At 39.7% G+C, this 22,695-nt stretch overlaps 1 protein-coding gene across 1 annotated transcript in view; it reads left to right on the plus strand.

Moving 5' to 3' along the window:
- The window catches only part of JAM2 (junctional adhesion molecule 2), a 79,812-nt gene that overhangs the window by 28,702 nt on the left and 28,415 nt on the right, over positions 1-22,695 (plus strand). Inside the window, exon 2 of the mRNA XM_014591306.2 lies at positions 18,198-18,263. Coding sequence (XP_014446792.1) covers positions 18,198-18,263 — 66 coding nt within the window. The remainder of the gene's footprint in view (positions 1-18,197; positions 18,264-22,695) is intronic.

A 22,695-nucleotide genomic window follows, 5' to 3' on the forward strand; every position in this document is an offset into this window, starting at 1 on the left:
TAGCCATTACGCTAACTGCTGGTCCCCCGTTTAGAATTTTAAAGCTCAAGCTGATGCTGAGTTTGTCCCAAGTTGTCAGGGTTGGGAGCCTTTATAATGACATAATTTAAATCCCAAAATGTACTCTCCTCTATCTGCTGTGCAATGCAAAGCTCTCTGGCAATTGAAAAAAAATGGTTGCTTCCAAATTTTTCATTGTTTAATCTTGTGTAGTTCACGTCTTTAATTAAAAAGGGCCAGCCCATGACATGGTAGTTGGGGCAGCTGGGTCCCACATAGCCAACTGTGCAGTTTGAGTCCTGGATTGGTGGCTTGGGAAGCATACCAGGTACATGTGCATGCATGCCCAGAATCCCAAAAGGAAGGAGAGGTGAAAGAGCAGGGATTGTGACATGACTGTTCTATGTTGGGGGATGCTTTCTCACTTTTTGCTCTCTGTGTCTCCAGTGAGAACATGTACACTCTGGCAAAAATTAAAAAAAGAAAGTTAAAGTTGCAAATTATTTATATTTTATTTCATCCTCTATAATTAAATTCATTTCCATTCATTTAGCACATATTTTCTGAGTATGACATATGAAGCACTGTTTTTCGCCCTTGGGATTATTGGTAAATAAAATAAAGGCCACCTGCCCTCGTGCATAAGTACATTATATACAGATGCTCCTCAATTTACAATGGGATTATATCCCTATAAACTCACCGTAAACTGAAAATAGTATAAGTTGAAACCTATCAAATCCCATTGCTCAGCCTACTCTACCTTAAATGTGCCTGGAACACAAAGTATCATATAGTTGGGCAAAATCATCTAGCACAAACCCTATAACAAAGTGTCTATTTCATATAATTTATTGAATATGGGAAAGTAAAAAACAGATGGTTATATAGATACTCAAAGTACAGTTTCTATTCAATATGTATTGCTTTCATACCACTATCAAGTAAAAAAAAAAATCAGATGATCATAAGCCCTGGACTGTTTGTAGTATCTTAGAAGACAATAGGTATGATGGAGGTAGGAAAACAAAGTGAGATCCAGGGAATCAGGAATGTAGAAGGGGAAATATGGGATGAAAGTTGGACGCAGAGAATAAGATCATCCAAGTAGATCTTGTTAGGAGGTGTCCTTAGAGAACAGACTTTTTTTTTTTTTGGAGAGGTTTTTTCGCTATAGGGCGCGTGCGCTCGCCAGACAGGCAGAGAGAGACATAGAGACAGAAAGCGAGAAATCACCCCCCAGGGGGGATGGTCACGCCGCAATCCCTTCTCCTCCATTCTCCTCTCGGGATCTTGGGCACGTACGCACACGCGCCCGGCGTGAGTTTTAAGCCACCGGGTCCAGGACGTGAACCGCGGTCGACTACGTGGGAGTCCAGCGACATAGCCATTACGCTAACTGCTGGTTCCCTAGAGAACTGACTTGAAGTGAGGGAGTTAATAGACATTCGAAGGAGAGGAAGCAGACAGAGCCTGGCCTGTCTGAGAATGAACAAGGAGGACAGTGTCCCTGGAATAGAGGGAGGGAGAGTGGAGAAAAGAAGGTCGGAGGCAATGGGCCAGATTGTGTATGGCCTCCTAGGCCAATGGAAGGACTTTTACCTCTACTGCAAGGAAATGGAAAACCAGTTCAAGGTTTTGAGCAAAAGAGTGCCATGATCTGACTTAGCGTTTTGAAAGGTCACTGTAGCAGATGTGTTGGTCCCAGAGGGGCAGAGGCAGGAGCAGAAGGCGGTCAGGAGGCTGCTTCAGTAACCCAGGTACGACATGTTGGTGCTTAGGCCAGAGTGTTCGCAAGGGAGTAGAGAAGACTGGTGCAAGTATGGATGCATTTTCAAGATAGAGCAGTAGGGTTTACTGAGGTATTGGGTACGGGTTGTGATACGTGGAATCATTAACGATAACTCCAGAGTTTTGGCCACAGCAACTGGAATAATTGAGTTACCATCATGAGAGGTGGAGAAGGTTTAGAAAGGTGAGGTTTATGGGTAGACGTGAAGTGTCTCTTAAACTTTCAAGTGGCAAAGTTGACAGGCATTTGGATCCGAGTCCGGAGTTCAGCAAAGATGTCTAGACTGAAGCTGGGTATTGAGAATTGTTGGCATCTGGGCATGTTTAATACGAGGTTTCTGGATCATATCATTAGGGAAGGAGAGGCGATATGGATGGGGGCGATGACAGCCAGGGGAAAGCAAGCCAGGTACGAGTACTGTCCTGGACACTAAGGGGAGAAGGTGTGTTGAGAAGAAGGGAATGATGAATTCTGGCAGTTCAGATAGTCATAAATTGTATTTTACAGATGATGAAACACAGCCCTGAGATTCCATGACCCTTCAAGACATGCTATAGCAAAAACTGAAGAAAAGGTAGGATTTAAACCCAGGGCTTAGGATTTAAACTCAGGGCTTCCCACTCTGAGCAGCCACTTAATCAAGTCCTCCTAATCATTTAAAAAAGAGGGAAAAGGTATAACCCTAACAATTCATTCCCTCTCTTTTTTCCGTTTTAATTTTGCTAGACTGCACCTGCCAGAGAGAGACAGGGGCAGAGAGAGAACGAGAGGGAGAAAACATCCCTCACGGGAAATGGTCTGCAATCCTGTTTCCGCCTTCTCATCCTCGTGCACACTCACACCTACCTAGCACGTTTCTCAAGTCATCAGAACTGGGACTCCAACTCAGGGTTGACTACGTGGGATCTGGCTGCCTTAACTCCTAGGTCATGGAGCTTAGTAGTTATAACTCTTTTTATAGTTCTTCCTAATACATGGCTATTGTGGAATCACTTATGAAATTTAACATTTTTATTATCCCATTGGGTAAAACATAATGTGGAGTGAGAAAAGAAGGGACAAGAGACAAAGATTCATAGAGAATTTACTATGTGCAAGAACTAGGCTAAGGAATTACCATCATGTGCGGCGCAACAAAGTGTCAGTCAGCCGTGAACCACATCTACAACAGTGGCCCCAAGAGATTGTAATGGAGCTGAAAAAGTCCTATCACTAGTGACATCGTAATGCAACACAGTCCTCGTGTACACACAGTGGTGCTGGTGTAGACACACGTTCTGTGCTGCCAGTTGGATAAAAGTATAACTCATACAGTTAGGCACAGTACATAATAGTGTGTCATAAGGAACAGGTGCTGCTGGGTTATGTGTTTACTAACCCATGCTTCTTGGGGTTATTTCAGAGTGTACTACTTAACAAAAAAAAATAATTTACTGAGAAATAGTATGCCATGTATACTGCCAGAGCCTCATCTTTCATTTACTGTATTTCCTGATTGCATCGTTTTCGCTTGTGCTTGATTTTATCATGCATTATTTTGTTGGTCATGGCCCTTCCAGTGGGAAAAGACGTGCATGCTGGTGGAAGACAGTGATATTGATGATCCATGTAAGTCTAGGCTGATGTGTGTGTTTGTGCCTTAGGTCTTAATAAAAAAAATTAAAAGATAAAAATAACCAAATAACTTTTTAAGTCGAGAAGAGTTGATAAAATAAAAATATAAAGAAAGAAAACAGCTTGTGTAACTGCGTAATGTGTTTGTGTTTTAAGTATATTACAAAAGAATCCAAAAATTATAAAAAGAACATTTAATGAGGCAAAAAAAGTCATACTAAGTTAAAATTAATTTATTGTTGAAGAAATAGATCTATTTCAGTGTGGAAGCAGAGTGGGAGAAGGGAAAAGTTTAGGAAAGGAAATCAGGGAGAAATAATAGAGAAGCCAGACATTTGTGGGACACAGAAATGGTTTATTGCCTGTTGATGATAACATGCATAGTATTCTCAACTGGACTGGTCTGAGAAGTATTTCATGTTGGGTAAATTCTCTTTACAATCCAAATGATGTATAGTGAGTGAACTTTTAAAAAAAAAGAAGAAGAAAAGAATTAAAAAATAAATAAATAATTAAACAAAACAAGGAGTAGATATATTTTCATAAGTTTAGTGTAGCCTGCATTAGCTCACACTGACGTCCCAGGCATTCCCCTCCACTCATTCACTGACTCACCCAGAGCAACGCCTGCCCGTCCAAGCTAAGTGCCCTATAGAGGAGAATCATTTTTAATCTTTTATCTTGTATTTGTACCGTACCCTTTTATTAAAATTTGCCAGAGGGCATGTGCACTCTCCAGAGAGACAGAGAGAGAAGAAGAGGGAGGAGAAAGGATGAGGTATGGTCACACTGCAATGGCTTCTCCACTTCTCCATCCTCTCGGGATTTCGGTCATACACACAAGCTGCCAGGCCCCGGGCTGGACCACATAGTCAGCTATTTGGAATCTAGCCCCCTTAACCACCAGGCATGGGCCAGCCCAAATCCATCCTTTCTCAATCTAGCTGACTAATGCTAAAAAGTGTACTTTAATACTAACTTACAGTTAGATGTATAGGATCCATTTCAAAATAAAATGGTGCATCAGAGAACGGTCTTTACCAAAATGAAAATGAAATTATGACCTCTGGATTTAGAACATCCAAAGAATCAAGGGAGCCGATTCTGAGAAATCCGGCCTGATAATTACAAACATGACAGTGAAGAAACGTCAAACCATTGTTTCCAGGTTCTGCAATTCAAAATAAATGGTTCTTGTTCCTTTAGTTTCCTGAAGAGTAATCAAAGGAAACAAAGCAACAGTAAGTTGAGAGGTTTTCCTTAGTTTTCGAATTCCTTCTGTAAGCATTTGTGGTAATAAAGTTTAATTAATAACACATGTGTGAAATGTAAGGGCTAAGCGTTTATGAGTTATCATCCAGTAGGAGACCGGAAAAGTAAATTCACACAACTCTCCTATTTTAGAATTGAAGTTTGACAGAGACACAGAGAGAGACTGCACACTAGATAGTTGGTAATATAAAAGCTTTAGAATTTTACAGGTTGGCCCCTGAAGACCACTTTTCTTTATTTGAGCTTTGTGGGTGGTCAAATCTAGAAAGCTAAATAAACTCACAAATCAAGAGAAGCCCATTACTGTGTGCATGGGTGGACTACTAGTATTCTCTGTAAAAAGAGTGATATATAAAAAAAAAAACCTTTAGTCTTGGGAATTTACAAAATGTGCACACATCGGTAGGCCTTTCCCACTGCACCCTCAGGGCCCTGGAGGTGCCTATGCCAAGAATAGCCCATAACTTCAGCCTCATTAAATTCACAGCCAATCAGTCTCCCTTTATGTGCCTATTCATTATATTTTATAAATATTCCATTTCAGAAAAAGATTACAAACACTAGCAGTGCTATCTTTGTTTGAGAACTACAAAGATAACCTCATTTGCAGATTATACATTTAACAGATTGGTGCTATTAGAGAATCCTTTTGACATTTTGCATGCTAATCCCTGCAAAACATGACTGGCTTTCATATCCACTTTCAAAAAGTAAAATATCTGAGGCATTAAACTGTTGTTGATGATTTCTGAAATTCGCTCAGTAAGGCAGAGAAGTAAAACTTCAAATGTGTAAAGAAAGTTTAAAATATTTTAACACATCCTTGTAGAGTGGGTGTGGATAAAGTTTAGTAGGTAGTAGAGTGTTACCTCCTCACATATGTTGCTTAAGTGATATTATAAATATCAAGTAACTGTGGAGTGACCGTTTCTCAGTCCACTAACCCAAATCAGTCCCTGAGTAATCTGTGTTCTTCAACTGTAATGATGCTTTGTACAGAGATTCTCACTTTCTCAAAGAATTTCTGAACCTAAATTTGTGATTCTGAGCCAAAATTCAGAACGTGGGTTCAAAAACTTCAGGTTTGACCATTTGCTCAGAGCTAATCGAAGTCAGGAAAAATTACTTACAATATGTGATCTCTGAAATGATTTATTTGACAATTACATTAGCAAATTCATTTCTACTTAGTACTGTAACTGCCTAATGCTGGCAGGGGTTCTGGACTTTTATCTTCAAAAGCCGTATCAACATCTGGGAGCTAGGCAACACAATTTCGGATGAAAGGGCAATGGATAACCTTAAATTAAGATAGCTCTTGATGCCTGATGGACCGTCTCTACTGTAGAGCTGTATCTGTCATACACACCAGGTTGCATGAGTCATTAGCAAGGAGGACACTAGGCTTCTTGTTCTTCACCTTCTTGCCATTGCACCATATGCCTGGATTGATATGATATGTGACACCTTTAATAATTTCCCATTTTATACTAATGAGGTTTAAGGACCAATGTTTCCTGGCGCTTTTAAGCGGAACAATCAGAACACAGAATGGTCAACTTCCATTGGACGTGTGATTCGTATACATTCATGTTAGAAAATGATATTTCTTCATCTTGAGAGTTGACTGGATTTGAGCTGACTGTGACCATCTATCTGAAATCTATAGTTAATGCCTGGGACCAGCAGATGGCATAATGGTTATGTCACTGGATTCCCACATAGTCAACTGTGTTTTGAGTCCCAAATCTGGTGGCTTAAAACTCACACCGTGTGTGTGTGTGTGTGTGTGTGTGTGTGTGCCCAAAATCGTGAGAGAAGAAGAGAGAAGACTGGAGAAGTGATTATGGCATGGCCATCCCTCCCTCCCAGGAGTGATTTCTTGCTCTCTGTCTCTCTATGTCTCTCCAGTGAGCACATGTGCCCTATAGCAAAAATCTCTCTCTCAAAAAAAATCCCCAAAAAACTCACATCCAGCACATGTGTGTGCATGCCCAAGATCCTGAGAGGAGACTAGAGGATTGCCACACTGCAATCTCTTCTGGGGGGGGGGACTTCTCGCTTTCTGTTTCTCTGTCTCTCCATCAAGCACATGAGCCCTATAGCAAAAATGTCTCTAAATAAACAAATTAATTAATTGATTGATTAAAATGTATAGTTAATGCCATAGGTATGTGAATCATGTTTAGCTCAGATCGTCACTTGGAGAACATTAAAGAAAGATTGCAGAATTCTAAAATGACTTCTTTCATGTCCTGGTGAGGAGTACCTGGTGAAAAATTTAGCCACTGGTTGCTTTCCTAGGCCAGTGGTCGCCATTAACCATCAGAAGATGTGCTGGTGGATCTTTCTTTGAAAGTTTTCTGAATTTATTTTACTTTGAGAAGTTAATTCATTGATTTCATCTCTTTCTACTATCACCTGGAAAATGTAATCATCTAGTTGTCTGGGCAATGCAATGCCCTGAAAGCTTTCCTAAATTTACTAATACTATATAACTAATATAAAAACAATTCAATGCTATACTCAATACTGAAATGCCAGTAGCCTCTCATACTCAAGTCGTTGAAGAACCGCCAAAGGGAGAGTCCATAAGAATTTTATGTAGTATGTAATAAATATACCACTTACTCAAATTAGTTCATTCATGGGAACCAACAGTTGGTATAATGGCTATGTCGCTGCACTCACATGTAGTCGACCGCAGTTCAAGTCCTGGACCTGATGGCTTGAACTCACGTCGGGCACATATGCCTGAGATCCTGAAAGGAGAATGGAGGAGGGATTGTGGTGTGGCCATCCCCCCTGGGGGTGATTTCTCTTTTTCTGTCTCTCTGTCTGTCTTTCTGGTGAGCACATGTGCTATAAGCAAAAATCTCTCCAAAGAATTTTTTTTTAAAAAATTTGTTCATTCACTGTAAACATTTATCTATTAATACTGTCTTTATTAAATGGCATTTAAAAAAATTGCTGTAGGGCACATGTATTCACCAGAGAGAGACAGAAAGAGAGGGAAAGTGAGAAAGCGCTCCCCAGATGAGATGACCATACGACAATCCCTATTACTCCATTCTACTCTTGGGATTTTGGGCATGCACACACACACAGACACACACACACGGTGTATATCCAAGCCACTGTGTCCAGGACTTGAACCACACAGTTGGCCATGTGGGATTCAGTCACCTTCACTGCCATGCTACTGGCTGTCCCAAAATAGCAATTTTTAATGTACTCTTTGAGTAGTATCTTTACAACCTTAAAGCCTGAAAATGGACATGAAGCCGTTCACAGAGTGTTTGACAGTACTGTTTCTGTTAATACTTACTCCAAATGCCCTGGCCTGAAGAAGAGAAAGAGACAGATAGAGAGTAAAACAAAAAAAGGGGGGGGGGGGGGGGGGCGGGAGAGAGAAGAGGGAGAGATTTGGAACAGAAGAGAGAAGAGAAAGGACTGTGTGGCTAGACTATCTGGATGTGTATCTTGGCTTCCCGCCTTCTAAAGCATTGTGCCCTTGAAAAAATTTAATTTCTCTCAATCATAACATCTATCAAAGAAGGATAGTAACATAGAGAGAGGCATTATATAGTGCTTAGATGGTAGGTTCTTAAGGGGAAAATTTATTCATAGTCAAAATCACCCTTAAATCTGTAGGCTGCGGTTAATTCACCAAGACGTTACCCATGGGTAGCTTTACAGTCAAGTGTATCTTTTCTTTCTCCTGGTACTTTAGTATGGCTTCCACTTCTCTGAAAATAGGATGGGATATGTCATTAAGAGTCAGATGTCTAGTTTGAGAGACTAGAAGCATGTTTCAGTCTGACTGTCTATCACGTCTTTTTCTCTCTTCCCTACTCCCTAGATTCAGTATGGTTGGAAGTAGTGGGAGAGGCGAGTATATTATTTAACTCCTAATTCCTGGTTCATTAGGCTACTTCCTATTCATAGAAATATTTATCCGTAATAAATATTGGGTGGTAGTAGTGTTTTTACTGCTAACTCTGCAACTTTTGTATTTGTCAGTATAAAAACTTGTATCAGTGATTGTCAAAACCACATGGCTATTCTTTTTTTTAAACAAATAAGACTTTTTATTTGTCACCGTTAGAAGTCTGAACTTCAAGCAGATTCTTGGACTGGTGGTTCATGTCTGTTTCTCATTCAATTTTAGTGCCCACCTCATCTCTAGTAACTTTTCTCAAACTATTACCTTCCCCATGAAGCTCCATGGGTTTTCTCGATTCAAACTTGGGCTTCTTTAGCATTTTTACTTTTCCAACAAAGACATCATAGAGAGGAAAGATAGACTGGCAAACTTTTTTTGGTGTCTTTTCCAGTGCTATTTGAAATCATGTAAAGCATGAGTGAAGATTTTTTTTTTTTTTTTTGTCCTGGATTTCTCACATAAGTGGATAAGCCATTTCAGTTTATTGACCACTTTCTTCAAGTCATCTGTCTGCGCCTCCGGGTTATGACTTCCATCATTTTCTCACAGATTTGACGGACATGCACAAGAGGTCTTCCATATCTGATCGTTGTGTTTTTCAGTAAAACCAGAAAAGACAAAGCAAATAACCATTGGCGGTCTTGACATCAGTGTGAGCGTCAATCATGGTCTGCCATTTTTCAACCATGGAACACACTTTGTCATGGGTAAGGTCCATGTCATGGAAGTTAGGCAGTCTTTGCCCTGAACAGCCTCAGTAATTACCTTGATTTCCTTAAATACAATGTTATTATTCTGCAGATCTGCAAGGCTCACTTCAAATACACAGCCCTTATGGCCTTCAGATGCAATTTTGTTTCCTGGTGACTCGTGTTCATTAAATATTTCTGATATTGAACACAGTGGGCGCTTTCACATTTATACCCATCTCTCTTGGAACATAGATCAACCATTTCTTCTTGGCTCCCTCTTTTGCCACCTTTCGTAAGGAGCTTGCGAACGCTATTGTGCTACTCAGCCAAAAGGGAGGAAGCGCAACTTGCACAGGAATTTAGGCCTGGCTATTTATTTATTTTTGTAAATTGACTAAACAATCTATATTCACAGTTTTTAATAACTTGCTTTTATAGATGACACTTTCGGTACTGTACTTCTAAAACAAACGAAAACCTCTGTAACACTTCAGTTTTTCTAATCACATTTTTGATTAGAGTATTCATTTAAACATTTTTATAGTGATTTAAAACTTGGAATAGTAAGCATTTGTTCTTTTTTTTTTAAGTTATTTTATTGAACTTTATTTATTTATTTATTTCAATTTGATCAGAGAAGGACAGAGTAAGTGGTAGAGTGACAGAGAGAGAGAGAAAGTGAGAAAGCAAACGGTCAAGTCCAAGACTATGGTCACCCATGTGGGAGTCCACCACCCTTAACCACACGCCACCTGCTACACCGAACATTTGTTCTTAGTCAAGCCAGATTATCTTAGATAAGTAATAGAAAATACAAGAACTTTTTTTTAAAAAAAGAATTATTTTATTTAATTTTATTTATTTAATATTATTATTCAATTTGACCAGAGAGAGAGGGAGAGTGGGAAGGCAAGCCTCCAGGTCCGGGACTTGAACCAGGGTCAGCCATGTGGGAGTCCAGCACCTTAACCACCACGACACCTACCAGCCCAAGAGCTTTTATTTTTTAAGTTGGGGTGGGGGAAGAAACACAGAATATTTCATCTGACTAGGCATTATTTGACTTGGAGTAGTTGTCGGTAGTTATGGAAATAATCATCTCTTAACTTCATTTTATGAACTTCTGCCAGTGGTTTTGGAGCACATCCATAACCATTAGAGATGTTTTGTACCTAACTTAAAACAATTATTGACCTCAACCAGAGGACCTACATGACAACTTTTTGTTTATTTTCTTATCTAATTTCTTCTGGAAAAGTGAAGAAAAAAAAAATCCTTCAAGAAGGCAGCCAACAGAAACTATTGTTAACATCTGTTAGTGAAATGTTGATATAATATTCAACATTTTGTTTTCATAAAAAGAGTTATTAGGTACAAGGTTTTTTTTTTTTTTTTTTTTTTTTTTTTAAAGTGAATTCTGGGACCAGCAGTTGGCGTATTGGCTGTGTTGCTGAACTCCCATGCAGTTGACCGCAGTTCGAATCCCGGACCCGGGGGCTTAAACTTCCCCCGGGCATGTGCGCGTGCGTGTCCAAGATCCCGAGAGGAGAATGGAGGAGAAGGGATTGCGGCATGGCCATCCCCCCTGGGGGGTGATTTCTTGCTTTCTATCTCTCTGTCTCTCTCTTTCTGGTGAGTGGACATACCCTACAGCAAAAAACCTCTCCAAAAAAAAAAGTAAATTCTAAGACTAGAAAGGCTGAAATAAGGTATAAATCTTATAATAAATAAAGGGTTTTAAGATTCAGAATTTCTGTTTAAATAAGTTCACCATAAATGTCCATACATTTCAAAGGTTTTTACTCAAATTACATGCAAACCTTGAAGTAAGGAATTAGGGGAAGCAACGTAGCTAGAAGGCACTTAAGCCACAGAAATAAATATTCAGCTACCAAGAAATGCTACTTATTAGTTTATTAAACTAGCTTCCTTTTTATTTTTTCACCTTCATAGTTTTTTGTTTTTTGTTTTTTGTTTTTCATTTCAGCTAGTCATCTCTTTGAGCATCTGGGACACATTTTTTCCTGTTCATGTATTTATGCATAAAATTTATGAGAGAATGGGAACCAGCAGTTAGCGTAATGGCTATGTCGCTGGACTCCCACGTAGTCGAAAGCAGTTCGCATCCCGGACCCGGTGGCTTAAAACTCACGCAGGGCACGTGTGCGTGCGTGCCTAAGATCCCGAGAGGAGAATGAAGGAGAAGGGATTGTGGCGTGACCATCCCCCCGGGGGGTGATTTCTCGCTTTCTGTCTCTCTGTCTCTCTCTGTCTGTCTGGCAAGTACACACGCCCTATAGCGAAAACCTCTCCAAAAAAAAAAAATTATGAGGGAATTAATAAAAATCCTGATGTTAATAGTTGTTGTTTTCCATAGATATTTTAAAGTAATTTTTAACTATTTGAGACTTTTTTCCAAAAGAAGTTTTAGCAAGCAGAAAACAAATTGAGAAAGAGAGCAATGGATTCCCTTTCTCAATGATTTTTGCTACCGAGCTCCTAAATTTCCAACCTCAAATTGTACTAAAGTTTGCCTCTAATTAAAAACAAGTCCAAACCTACTGAAGAGAAGAAATACTCTCAGTAGGCAGTGTGATGTTCCAAAAGATCAAAGATATGATGATATGGAGAGAACAAAGATTATCTTTTCTCATTTTGCTCAGATTTTTTTCCTCAACTGGTTTCCAGGGCATAAAATCTTCATTGTTTTGTCTAAAAAGTGTACTTCAAAAACCACAAGAATCACCCCTCATTATTAGAGCTTCTTTGAGGACATTAATTCACACATTCTAGAGGAGAAAAGAGACTTTCTCAGTGTCCTTGAAAGTTTCACAGAATAATGGTTTGGAATAGTAGTCACTAGCAAAACATATTCAGAAATCAGTCATTTAGACACAGGAATAAAGCAACAAAATGTCCTTCTCACCTAAGAGAATTTGGGCACTGACACCTTAGTCTCATCCTTTCCTCTGCTCTCTGAAGACCCAGCTTTTACCTTGGACTCTACGGAGTAATACTGAGGGAGGAGAGGAGACCCTGGCAAGGGAAGGTGTTCACCAGTGTGGGGATGGGATTTCACTGGCATATGAGGAGAGGGAAAAGAACAGCTGGGATGTGACTAAAGTATGTGTACAGGGGAGAAGGGATCTTTTTTAAAAGATGATTTCAGGCCAGCAGGTGGTGTGGTGGTTAAGGCACTGGACTCCCACAGGACTGACCGCAGTTCGCAACCCAGACCTATGGTTTGAACATCATGCCACGCATGCGTGCCTGCATGACCAAGATGCCAGTAGGAGAGTGGAGGAGAAAGGATTGCAGTGTGGTCATTCCCCCAAGGGTGATTTCTCACACTTTCCCTCTCACTGTCTCTCTCTGTCTCTCTCCAGTGAATGCATGTGCCCTATGACAAAACCTAAAATAAATAAATAGATTGTTTGGACCTCTTTCATAGTTCTTGAAATATATAAGCAAATGAGTTATTCTGAACTTATTCTGGTGTCCCGATAATGCTCTTAGATGAGCCACAGGGGTCACCACTTTATGAAGATATATTTACAGCTGTCAGTAAAAAAGGATCAATTCAGTCCTACGTTCATATTTTTTTAGTTTATTTCTTTCCAGAAAGAGTAAGAGACATAGAGGCATCCCCCGCAGTCTCTCCCTTCCCTGACCTGCCCCTAGTCCCAACCAGCTGTGATCATAGGCAAACATTCCCATTTGTGCAAGAAGGTCCCAGGACAGAAGCCCAGGACCTTTCCCACGTGGGTCCAACTGCATTGCCACTGCACCACAACCTGGTCCCTGTCTCACATTCTTCACATTAAAGCCAAGTTTGCTAGTTTCCCTAAGGAAGACGTTTGCAATTTAGAGATATAGAGCCTGAATGGTTAGACACTAGACAGCTAAGTCCCTTAGACTTTTTAAAATTTTAATTTCACACTTAGATTTGCCATCCTGGTTTCTAAGGAAGGGGGGATGGGAATTCTCCACAATAGCATGCATTCCTTACGAGTAATAAAGCTCAGTGGAAGCCAATTTATGCATTGATGCACATATATAGAATTGAGTAAATCAAAAGAAAAGTTGTTATCTCATATGCAAGATTTTTCTTTGTCTCCCAGAAGTATGACAAGTTATCTCTTGTACGTATAAAATTCTACTTTTATAGGAACTTTCAAAACCTTTGGACCCATGCTTCTTTGCCCTCTTCTAGTCTTTTGCTTTTTTCTAGTCCTAGTTCTTCAAATAAGCCCAGATGTAAATCTGGAGCAGTAATTCTCAACTTGGAGTGATCACCCCACCTCCACCCTCAGGGGACTTTCAGCACCTTCTAGAGAGGTGTTAGTTGTCATGACTTGGGAAGGCCTAGTGGGTAAAAGCCAGGATGGAAGTGCAAAGCATCATACAATGCCCAGAACGACTTCCCATCAGGAAGAATGATCTGCCCCAAATATCAATAGTGTCAAGAAGAAAGCCCTCATCTAGAGCCCCCTCCCTTGGTGCTCTGCTTCGCTAGTTACAGCCTCTTACCCTCCACCATCCTGCAAGCATCCATCTCCCAACCAATCCCAATTAGACGGATTGAACTACCCACCTGGCCTCTTTGCTAATCCGCAATCCTTGGTCATAGTTCAGCCTGGGGGAACATGGTATGGGGCCCAGTATAATAGAGTAGTCGACCGTTGAGTCTTCGGGTATAGACTCACTAAGTGAAAATTCCAGTGCCACCACTTATTAACTTATAGAACCTTAGCCAAGTTTCTTCCTCTCTCTTCGCCTGTTTTCTCACCTGAAAACAAATAAACAAAAAAGCACCATGGATAAAAATTATACCCTTAGGTCAACTGGTGGCATGGTGGTTAAGGCAACTGGATCCCACCTGGCTGACTGCACTGTTCGAGTCCCAGACCTAGTGGCCTGAAAAACATGCTGAGCACATATGTGTGTGTGCCCAAAATCCCACAAGGGGGGAGAAATGGAGAAGGCATTGCAGTTTGTCTATCTCCCAGGGAGAGTGCTTTCTCACTTTCCCTCTCTCTTATCCTCTCTTTCTCTATCTCTCTGTAAGCGCACATGCCTCTATCCAGTTTTTTAAGCAGTACCCTAACAAAAAGAATTGGTGTAAGAGTTAAATGAGTTAAGATGTGTAAAGTACCAGGACCGTTGTCTGATACCCACATGCTTAATAAATGCTAGCTGTTGTTGATCTTTCTCAAGAGGCCACCAAGATCAAGTGAGTTCTCCAACTCACTTCTTATTTATTTATTTATTATTTAACTCTACCGTGTGTGTGCTTGCCGGAGAGGCAGCAAAAGAGAGTGAGAGAGAGCAGGAAGTGGCTGTCCAAGGCAGACGCCGTGCCACAATCGCCTCTCCTCCAGTCTTTTCTCAGGACTTTGGGCAGGTGCGCGTGCGTGCGTGCACACACATACACACACACACCTGGCGTGATTCCCACGCCACCTGCGCTGGGACTCGAACCACTTAGCCAGCTGTGTGAGATCCAGTGCCTTAACTTCCACATCAAATGCTGGCCCCTCTAATTCACGTCCTCTACTCCAAGTCTGGGGAACAGGTATTTTACTCGTGATAATTTCTCTGAAATGTTTGACTCAGCTATAAGCCTTTCTCCAATTTTCTAATAACCAGGAGTTTTATATATGGAGAGGTGGGAAGTATCCTACTTTTCTCTCTCTAGTGTCAGTCATCTACAACCTATCCCTAAGGCAAAAAAAGCCCTTGGTTGCATAAAGGTGGGAGAGATTAGAGAGAAGAAAGGATACATTTTTCCAAATAAGGTCTTGGATGACATACAATTATTTTTTATAAAAAGAATTATTTAATTGTATTTATTATTATTATTATTATTATTATTATTATTATTATTATTTTACATGTGGGAGTCTAGCACCTTAACCACCTGCCAGCCCTAGACACAAAATTCTTTCTTTCTTTTTTTTTTTTTTTTTTTGCAGGGGGGAGGTTTTTGCTATAGGGCATGTGCACTCGCCAGAAAAACAGAGACAGAGAGACAGAAAGCAAGAAATCACCTCCCCAGGGGAGATGACCAATCCCTTCTCCTCCATTCTCCTCTTGGATCTTGGGCACACACACACATGTGCCCGAGGTGAGTTTAAGCCACCAGGTCTGGGACTCGAACCACGGTCAACTACATGGGAGTCCAGCAACATAGCCATTGCACCAATTTCTGGTCCCCAAATTCTTAATCTATAGATGGAAATGGACAAGTGAATGAATGAGAGGATAGATGCATTATGGGCAAATGCCTAAATTTCTGGCATGAATGTTCACACGGATGGTGATGCCTTTTGCCATGATGAGATTTGTAAAATAAAACAGTCTGGTGGCAAGCTCTTGTGTTCACTCTTGCTATGGATAGGTGGTGTTTGTGTAAATGGACATATAATTGTCCAGCAGGAAGTGGGGTTTATGGACTATCTCCATAGCTCAGTGATTAATGAGGATTCCACATGGCCACCTGCAGTTCCAACAGTTGGAGGAAAATACACCATGCATGGGTGTGTGCATGCCCAAAATCCTGATAGGAAGGAAGAATGGAGGGAAAGGGATTGCAGTGTAACCAATGTAACAGCACAGTGGGAGCTCTCTCTCTCTCTCTCTCAAACTGGGGAGCACAGTAAAATTAGAAGATGGGGAGTTTATGGGTTTAATCTTAAGAGATGGATTTAGGACTTCTTGGTAAATAAATGGTAATTGAGTAAATGAAAGTTTAAGAGACTAAATAGAAAGGAGATACTGAGTCAGAACAGGAGTGTTTGGATGGATGGATGCATGGATGGATGGATAGATAAGCGAGACAAAGAAATTGGGGCACGTGTGGACACATACATGGCATGTTTTTTAAGCCTCTAGAGCCAGGGCTTGAACTGCAGTTGGCCATGGAGGATCTAGCTGTCTTTACCACCACACCACGGGCTGGCCCAGAAATAAACTTCTTTAGATTTTCATGATGGGTTTAAAAAGTTTTACATTGTTGCACATACTTTATTTTTTGGTGAATAATGAAGGATAGCAGTTGGGCTGTCTTGCCTATATTGTTTACTCTAGATAACCCACAAGAATGATTTTCTGAATTTCAAACTAATATTGTACACTTTCGACATCTCCCCCAAATAATTGCTTGCCTTTAGGAACCCTTCATTAATATCCATTTGATCAAACCTCATTTACCAGACTTTCTTCATTAATATGAAATAAAGAATGAACTCAATTATTTAACAAATATTTCTTGTTTCTTGTTTTATGCAAGGCATTGTTCCAGGTGTTGGGCTGTATAAGATAGTACAACAGTCTTGCCCTTGTAACACTTTTATTTTAGAGATATGTACTTACAGAAAATTATCTAAATGCTTTTAAACATGATCATTAACTTGGATGGTAGAATGACATCTATAAAGTGAAATAAGTTAAATGATACATATCAAAGATTGAATTAGAAAGTTTTAATTCCTTGTTCAGCTACATTCTTCATTTTTATTTGTTTATTTTTTTGAGAGGTTTTTGCTATAGGGCGCATGTGCTCACCAGAAAGACAGAGAGAGATAGAGAGACAGAAAGTGAGAAATCCCCCCCGCCCGCCATGGGGAATGGCCACGCCACAATCCCTTCTCCTCCATTCTCTTCTTGGGATCCTGGCCATGCACACACACACACACACACACACACACACACACACCTGGCGTGGCATGAGTTTAAGCCACCAGGTCCAGGACTCGAACTGCGGTTGACTACATGGGAGTCCAACAACACAGCCATTACACCAACTGCTGATCCCAGCCACATTCTTCTTTAAATTTTAATAATGCCTTACCATGCCAGGTTATTCTGAACATTGAATTTTATTGAATAAAAACAAATATGTAAAAGCACTTCTCTTTTTCTTTCTTTCTTTTTCTTTTCTTTTTTTTTTTTTTTTTTTTTTTTTTTTTTTTTTTTTTTTTTTTTTTTTTTTTGGCTAAAAGGCGTATGCTCTTGCCAGAGAGAGAAACAGAGTGAGGGAGAGGAGGAATGGTCATGCTACAATCCTTCTCCTTCATCTCTCCTTTCTTTTGGGATGTTGGGCATTCATGCATGCATTCAAGTCCTGTGTGTTTCCCAGGCCGCAGGGCCTGGAGTCTGACCACTTAGTCAACCATATGGTATTCAACTGCCTTAGCCACCAGGCCATGCAGCCAGCCAGAAAGCACTTTTAAAAGAAACATTTCTGTGTTAACTTAAGGGAGTGATGATGAGATCATCAGCGGCAGCAGCAGCATATAACTATCAATTCACAGAGACACCACAAGCAGTTATTTCAGTCTATGGGTCAGCCTTGCAAAACTAAGGAAGTGTTTTTTGGGGAAAAAATAAAGATATTTTGCTTGCATCTGTATCATAATTTTATGTACAGAGTTTCTATACTGTATATACATTTCATTGTCAAAAGCATGTGAAATGACATTTGTGTATGGGACAAGAACAGTCAGGGAAAACCTCATAAAGTTATTCACACCCTTGAGTAAGGCAATACCCTGAGACGGCCGGTTGTATATTGTGTTGACTCAAGGATGTAAGTTCTTGAACAGTTGGACTGGTGAGAATGTGCTGTCTCTGGTGGGGCCCACATGCATTTATAGTTCTGCTTTGGGAAATGCTTAAGAGGCCAAAATCACAACAGAGAAAATGGAAACGACCTGTGTTATTCTATTGGACTCTCCACATTTTGATATTTTAAAACTTACGTGTTAAGAATGATGTAAATTTGTCAACAAAATTTAGGCCAATCTTGTTGAATATTGTGTCCCATTCAAACACTTGAGAATGGACTTTTGTAATTATCCAACCTATTTTAATTTTTCAGGTCATAAGGCCTATGGAAACTCTGCCCCTAAAGAACCACAAGTAGTCACAGCAATGGAGTACCACGGTACAGTATCTCACTGACTTCTCATGACCTGTATTATCTCAATAACTCACGAGGACGAAGCGTGCAATACTCTCTACTTGTCGAGATCCTACGCCTCACTTTACACTAACTCCTCTGCCTAAAACGTTCCCCTATGCTGTTTCTATCTCAAGAACTCTTTCTCAGGCCAGCAGATGGTATAGTGGTTAAGGTGCTGGATTCCACGGGATTGACTTTTGAGGTGCATGTGTGTGTGTGTGCATGCCCAAAACCTCGAGAAGAGAATGGAGGAAAAGGGATTGCGGTGTGGCCACCTCTAGGGGGTGATTTCTTGCTTTCTGTTTCTCTGTCTCGCTCTTTCTCTCTGGCAAGCACACTCACCCTATAGCAAAAAAATCTCTCAAAACCAAAAAACCCACGAACTCTTTTTCCACCTTTTTAGTGGAAATTCTGGACATTCAATGAAAGACTGCAGGTATGTCGGAAGTCTCTAATTATGTGAATTATCTGCAATGAAACAAATGTAGTTTGTAAAATAAAAAGATAAAGATGTTTCTAATCAGCTAGATTTGGTAAATAGAAATTCACACTTGAAACTGTGAATTTAAGATGACATTGATACGACTTATTTTAGGAGGCCATTTTCTTACTTAGTTTAGCTTCTTGGTATATTTTTGATGGCGAGTTGATTACTTGGTTTAAATTTTCAGTTTTGCAAGATGAAAAAGTCTTGGAGATTGTATATATGCAGGATTATGCGAGTATACTTAGCACTACTAAACTATTTGGTTAGAAATAGTTAAGATGGCAAAATTTTATGTTATGTGTATTTACCACAGTTAAAAAATCTAGAGAGAAACTATGAAGTATGATTAGCAAAGTAACAAAAATTATGTATAAGAATTGTTGTCAGTTTACTTCAAATATTGACTGCCTTTTACTTTTTCCAATGTATCTTTTACCTGGATTACAATTAATACTAGGCTATCAGAAGAATTACTATTTCTGGGACCAGCAGATGGCATAATGGTTATGTCACTGGACTCCCATGTAGTTCAAATCCTGGACCCAGTGGCTTAAAATTAATGCTGGGTGTGTGTGCATGCATACCCAAAATCCTGAGAGGAGACTAGAGTGAAAGAGATTGCGATGTGTGAGTGATTTCTCTTTCTCTCCAGCGAGCACGCACACCCTAATGCAAAAATCTCTCTCTCTAAAAGAAAACAAGAAATACTGATACTAAAGTGATAGTGGTAGCACTATTACTACTAAAAGAATATAATAGAATTACTGTTTCTTTTTTTTTGTTTTTGGAGAGGTTTTTGCTATAAGACACATGCACTCGCCAGAAAGACAGAGAGGGACAGAGAGACAGAGAGTGAGAAATCACCCCCCCAGGGGGATGGCCACACTGCAATTCCTCCTCCTCCATTCTCCTCTTGGGATCTTAGGCACACACACACACTTGCCCGGCATGAGTTTAAACTGCTGGGCCCGGGACTTGAAGCACGGCCAACTACATGGGAGTCCAGTGACATAGCCATTACGCCAACTACTGGTCCCACCATTTCATTTCATTTCTTTTTTTTTTTTTAACTTCTTGTTTTATTCTGAGAGATTTTTGCTATAGGGTGTGTGTGCTTTCTGGAGAGACAAAGAGAGACAGAAAGCCAGCAGGCATGGTCATGCCACGATCTCTTCTCCAGTCTCCTCTCAGGATTGTGGGCATGCACATATACATGCCCAGAGTGAGTTTTTTGCTGCCGGGTCTGGAACTGGAACCATGGACAACTATGTGTGAATCCACCAATGTAACCACTACGCCATCTGCTGGTCCCAAGAATTATTATTTATTAAATGTAATGCTTATTTTGGCCAAAGATTCTAAGTATTTAAGAACCGAGTTCAAAGCTTAAAGACAAGAAATGGGAGGGAGGGCGATGTTGACTTACTTAGTATGTGTATAGCGTTTACAATAGTGCCTAGCATGTAACAAGTGTTATATGTGCTTGTTAAGTGAAGATACACAATAATAAGGCAGTTCATTATTCAAGAAGAATAAGACAAATAGTTACTTAGGTTAATTAGGTTGTCTTAAGTCCTAACATTTTACATCATGAAGCTTATAAATCACTATCGTGAGTTACTTTTACATGGGAAAAAGGCGGGAAGAGCAACTTAATGACTGGGTGTAACTGGGGACTTTGAAACACAGAGAGAGTATCAACTGGGCTGGGTGAGATGCCAGAAGGGAGACTGGGAAAGCCGAAAGAGTGAGCACAGTGGGAGAGGGAAAAGGTGAATCAGGATGTCCCTGAGGGACCAAGGAAATGAAGTTCTTTTCTATTTTTCGTTTTTCCGGAGGTTCTTTTTGTTGGATCCAATTTGATAGAGTTGATATTCATCCCTGCCCCGCAGACCCTATGCCATGAGATTGAAATTAGAACATCAAAATTATATTCTTTATTCTTACATTATGTGGAAAAAAGTTTATTGAGGTAAAATTCACATAAACACAAAGTCCATCATTTTAAAGTGAACAATTCAGTGGCATTTAATATATATTCACATTGTTGTGCAGCTGCCACCCCTACCTAATTCCAAGACATTTTTATCACTCCAAAACAAATCTTTGTATCCATTAATATGACTTTTTGATACACATTTTATTTGAATATAAGAAATTTTTCCATAATTTACTGCAATCAGATGTCTCACTTGTTCCAAAATATAAGCTTGTTTCACTTTTGCTCTTTTTAATTAAAAATTGCATTTGGGGGCCAGCAAGTGACATGGTAGTTGAGGTGCTGGATTCCCACATGGCCAACCATGGTTCAAGTCCTGGACCTGGAAGCTTGCCTTCTCACTTTCCCTCTCTCTCTCTTTGTCTCTTTCTGGTCAGTTAGATTAAAGAAGAAAAATAATAAATAATATTCCACATGAAACATTGCATTTAATTCTATTTTGTATGTGACCCAATCATTTCAGCTTGGGTGTTCATAAACCAAAAATAAATTTCTATCCCTTCCACATTTTAGTTTTTGTATATTTTATGCAATATTTTATGATTTATGTATGCGTTTGTGTGTTCCACCCAATTCCTTCGGTTTTTATCTCTTATTGCTCTGATGTCCAGAAGTTGTGAGTTAATTCATTCTTTTCAAGGCTGCTATTTGGAGTCACTTCCCATGGTGGTGCCAAAAGCAGAATGAGACTGAAATCAGGTCAGTCTGCTGGGTTTGCAAATTACGTGAATAGCCCTGTGCAAACAGCGGCCAACCCTGAAAGGTATAAATCAGAGTTTAGTAGCAAGAATTTCTCCTCAGAAGTAATTTCTACCAGTTCTTCAGAACTATCTTGGTAGTATCAATTCTCTCTTTGTGTTAGGTAAGAGGCTGATGATATCTTGGGCCAGCAGGTGGTGTAGAGGTTAAGGCACTGGATCCCAGATAGCCAGCTTTGCAATTCAAGTCCTGGACCCAGCCTCTTGAAAAGTACTCAGGCGTGTGTGCATGCATGCCCAGAAATCCGGATAGGACTCTCTCTCTCTCTAGCAAACACATGTGCCCTATACCAAAAAATCAAAACAAAACAAAACAAAACAAAAACTGGTTTTTTTGATGATTTTTAAATTTGAGCACTGAGAATAAAATTAAAAGATTAAAAATCAAAAGATAGTTGGCAGTACAGAATACCAGAAAAATTTAAATTCATAATGAATCTATGTGATTACTAAAAGTGATTATTTTGATATATGTTGTTGCTAATGCTTATATAAACAAAGATTTACTTTTCCCCAGTCCAAATGAAACAGACATTATGGTAATGAAATACCTTCATAGAAAACTTGTTACATTTTTCTATGTTACATTTCCATACATTTTTCTATGCTACTATGCTTTGTGTTAGGAAAATATGAATTAAGTCTGTGTTATTTTCTTTGCTGCTCAAACAGTAGCTCTTTACTTCAAATTTAAGTAACTTATAGATAAATTTGTGATGATATAAAGTATAAAGAATTTGACAAGCTTGCTATTATAACTAAAGAGAAGTTCTTCAGGGGCCAGCAGGTGGCATGGTGGTTAAGGTGCTGGACTCCCACATGACTGACTGCAGTTTGAGTCCCAAATCTGGTGGTTTGCTTTCTCACTCTCTCTCTCTCTCTCTCTGTCTCTCTCTCATGAGTGCATGTGCCCTATAGCAAATTAAAAATAATAGTAATAATAACAATTATAGATAAAAAATAAATAATTCTTTTTAAAAGAGATAAGTTCTTCATTGGTAGAAACATTAATGACCACCTCTGAATGCAATCGTACCATATGCAAGGTGCTGTGTGCACCAAGGATACATATATATTATATTTCATCTTTACACAACTTTATGAATTGAGTACTATCATTTCTTATTATCTTACAGCTATGAGTATAATGTTTAAAAAAAAGATAAATAT

This window comes from Tupaia chinensis, unplaced genomic scaffold (assembly GCF_000334495.1).
Source record: "Tupaia chinensis unplaced genomic scaffold, TupChi_1.0 Scaffold000557_1, whole genome shotgun sequence".
Taxonomy (NCBI): domain Eukaryota; kingdom Metazoa; phylum Chordata; class Mammalia; order Scandentia; family Tupaiidae; genus Tupaia; species Tupaia belangeri.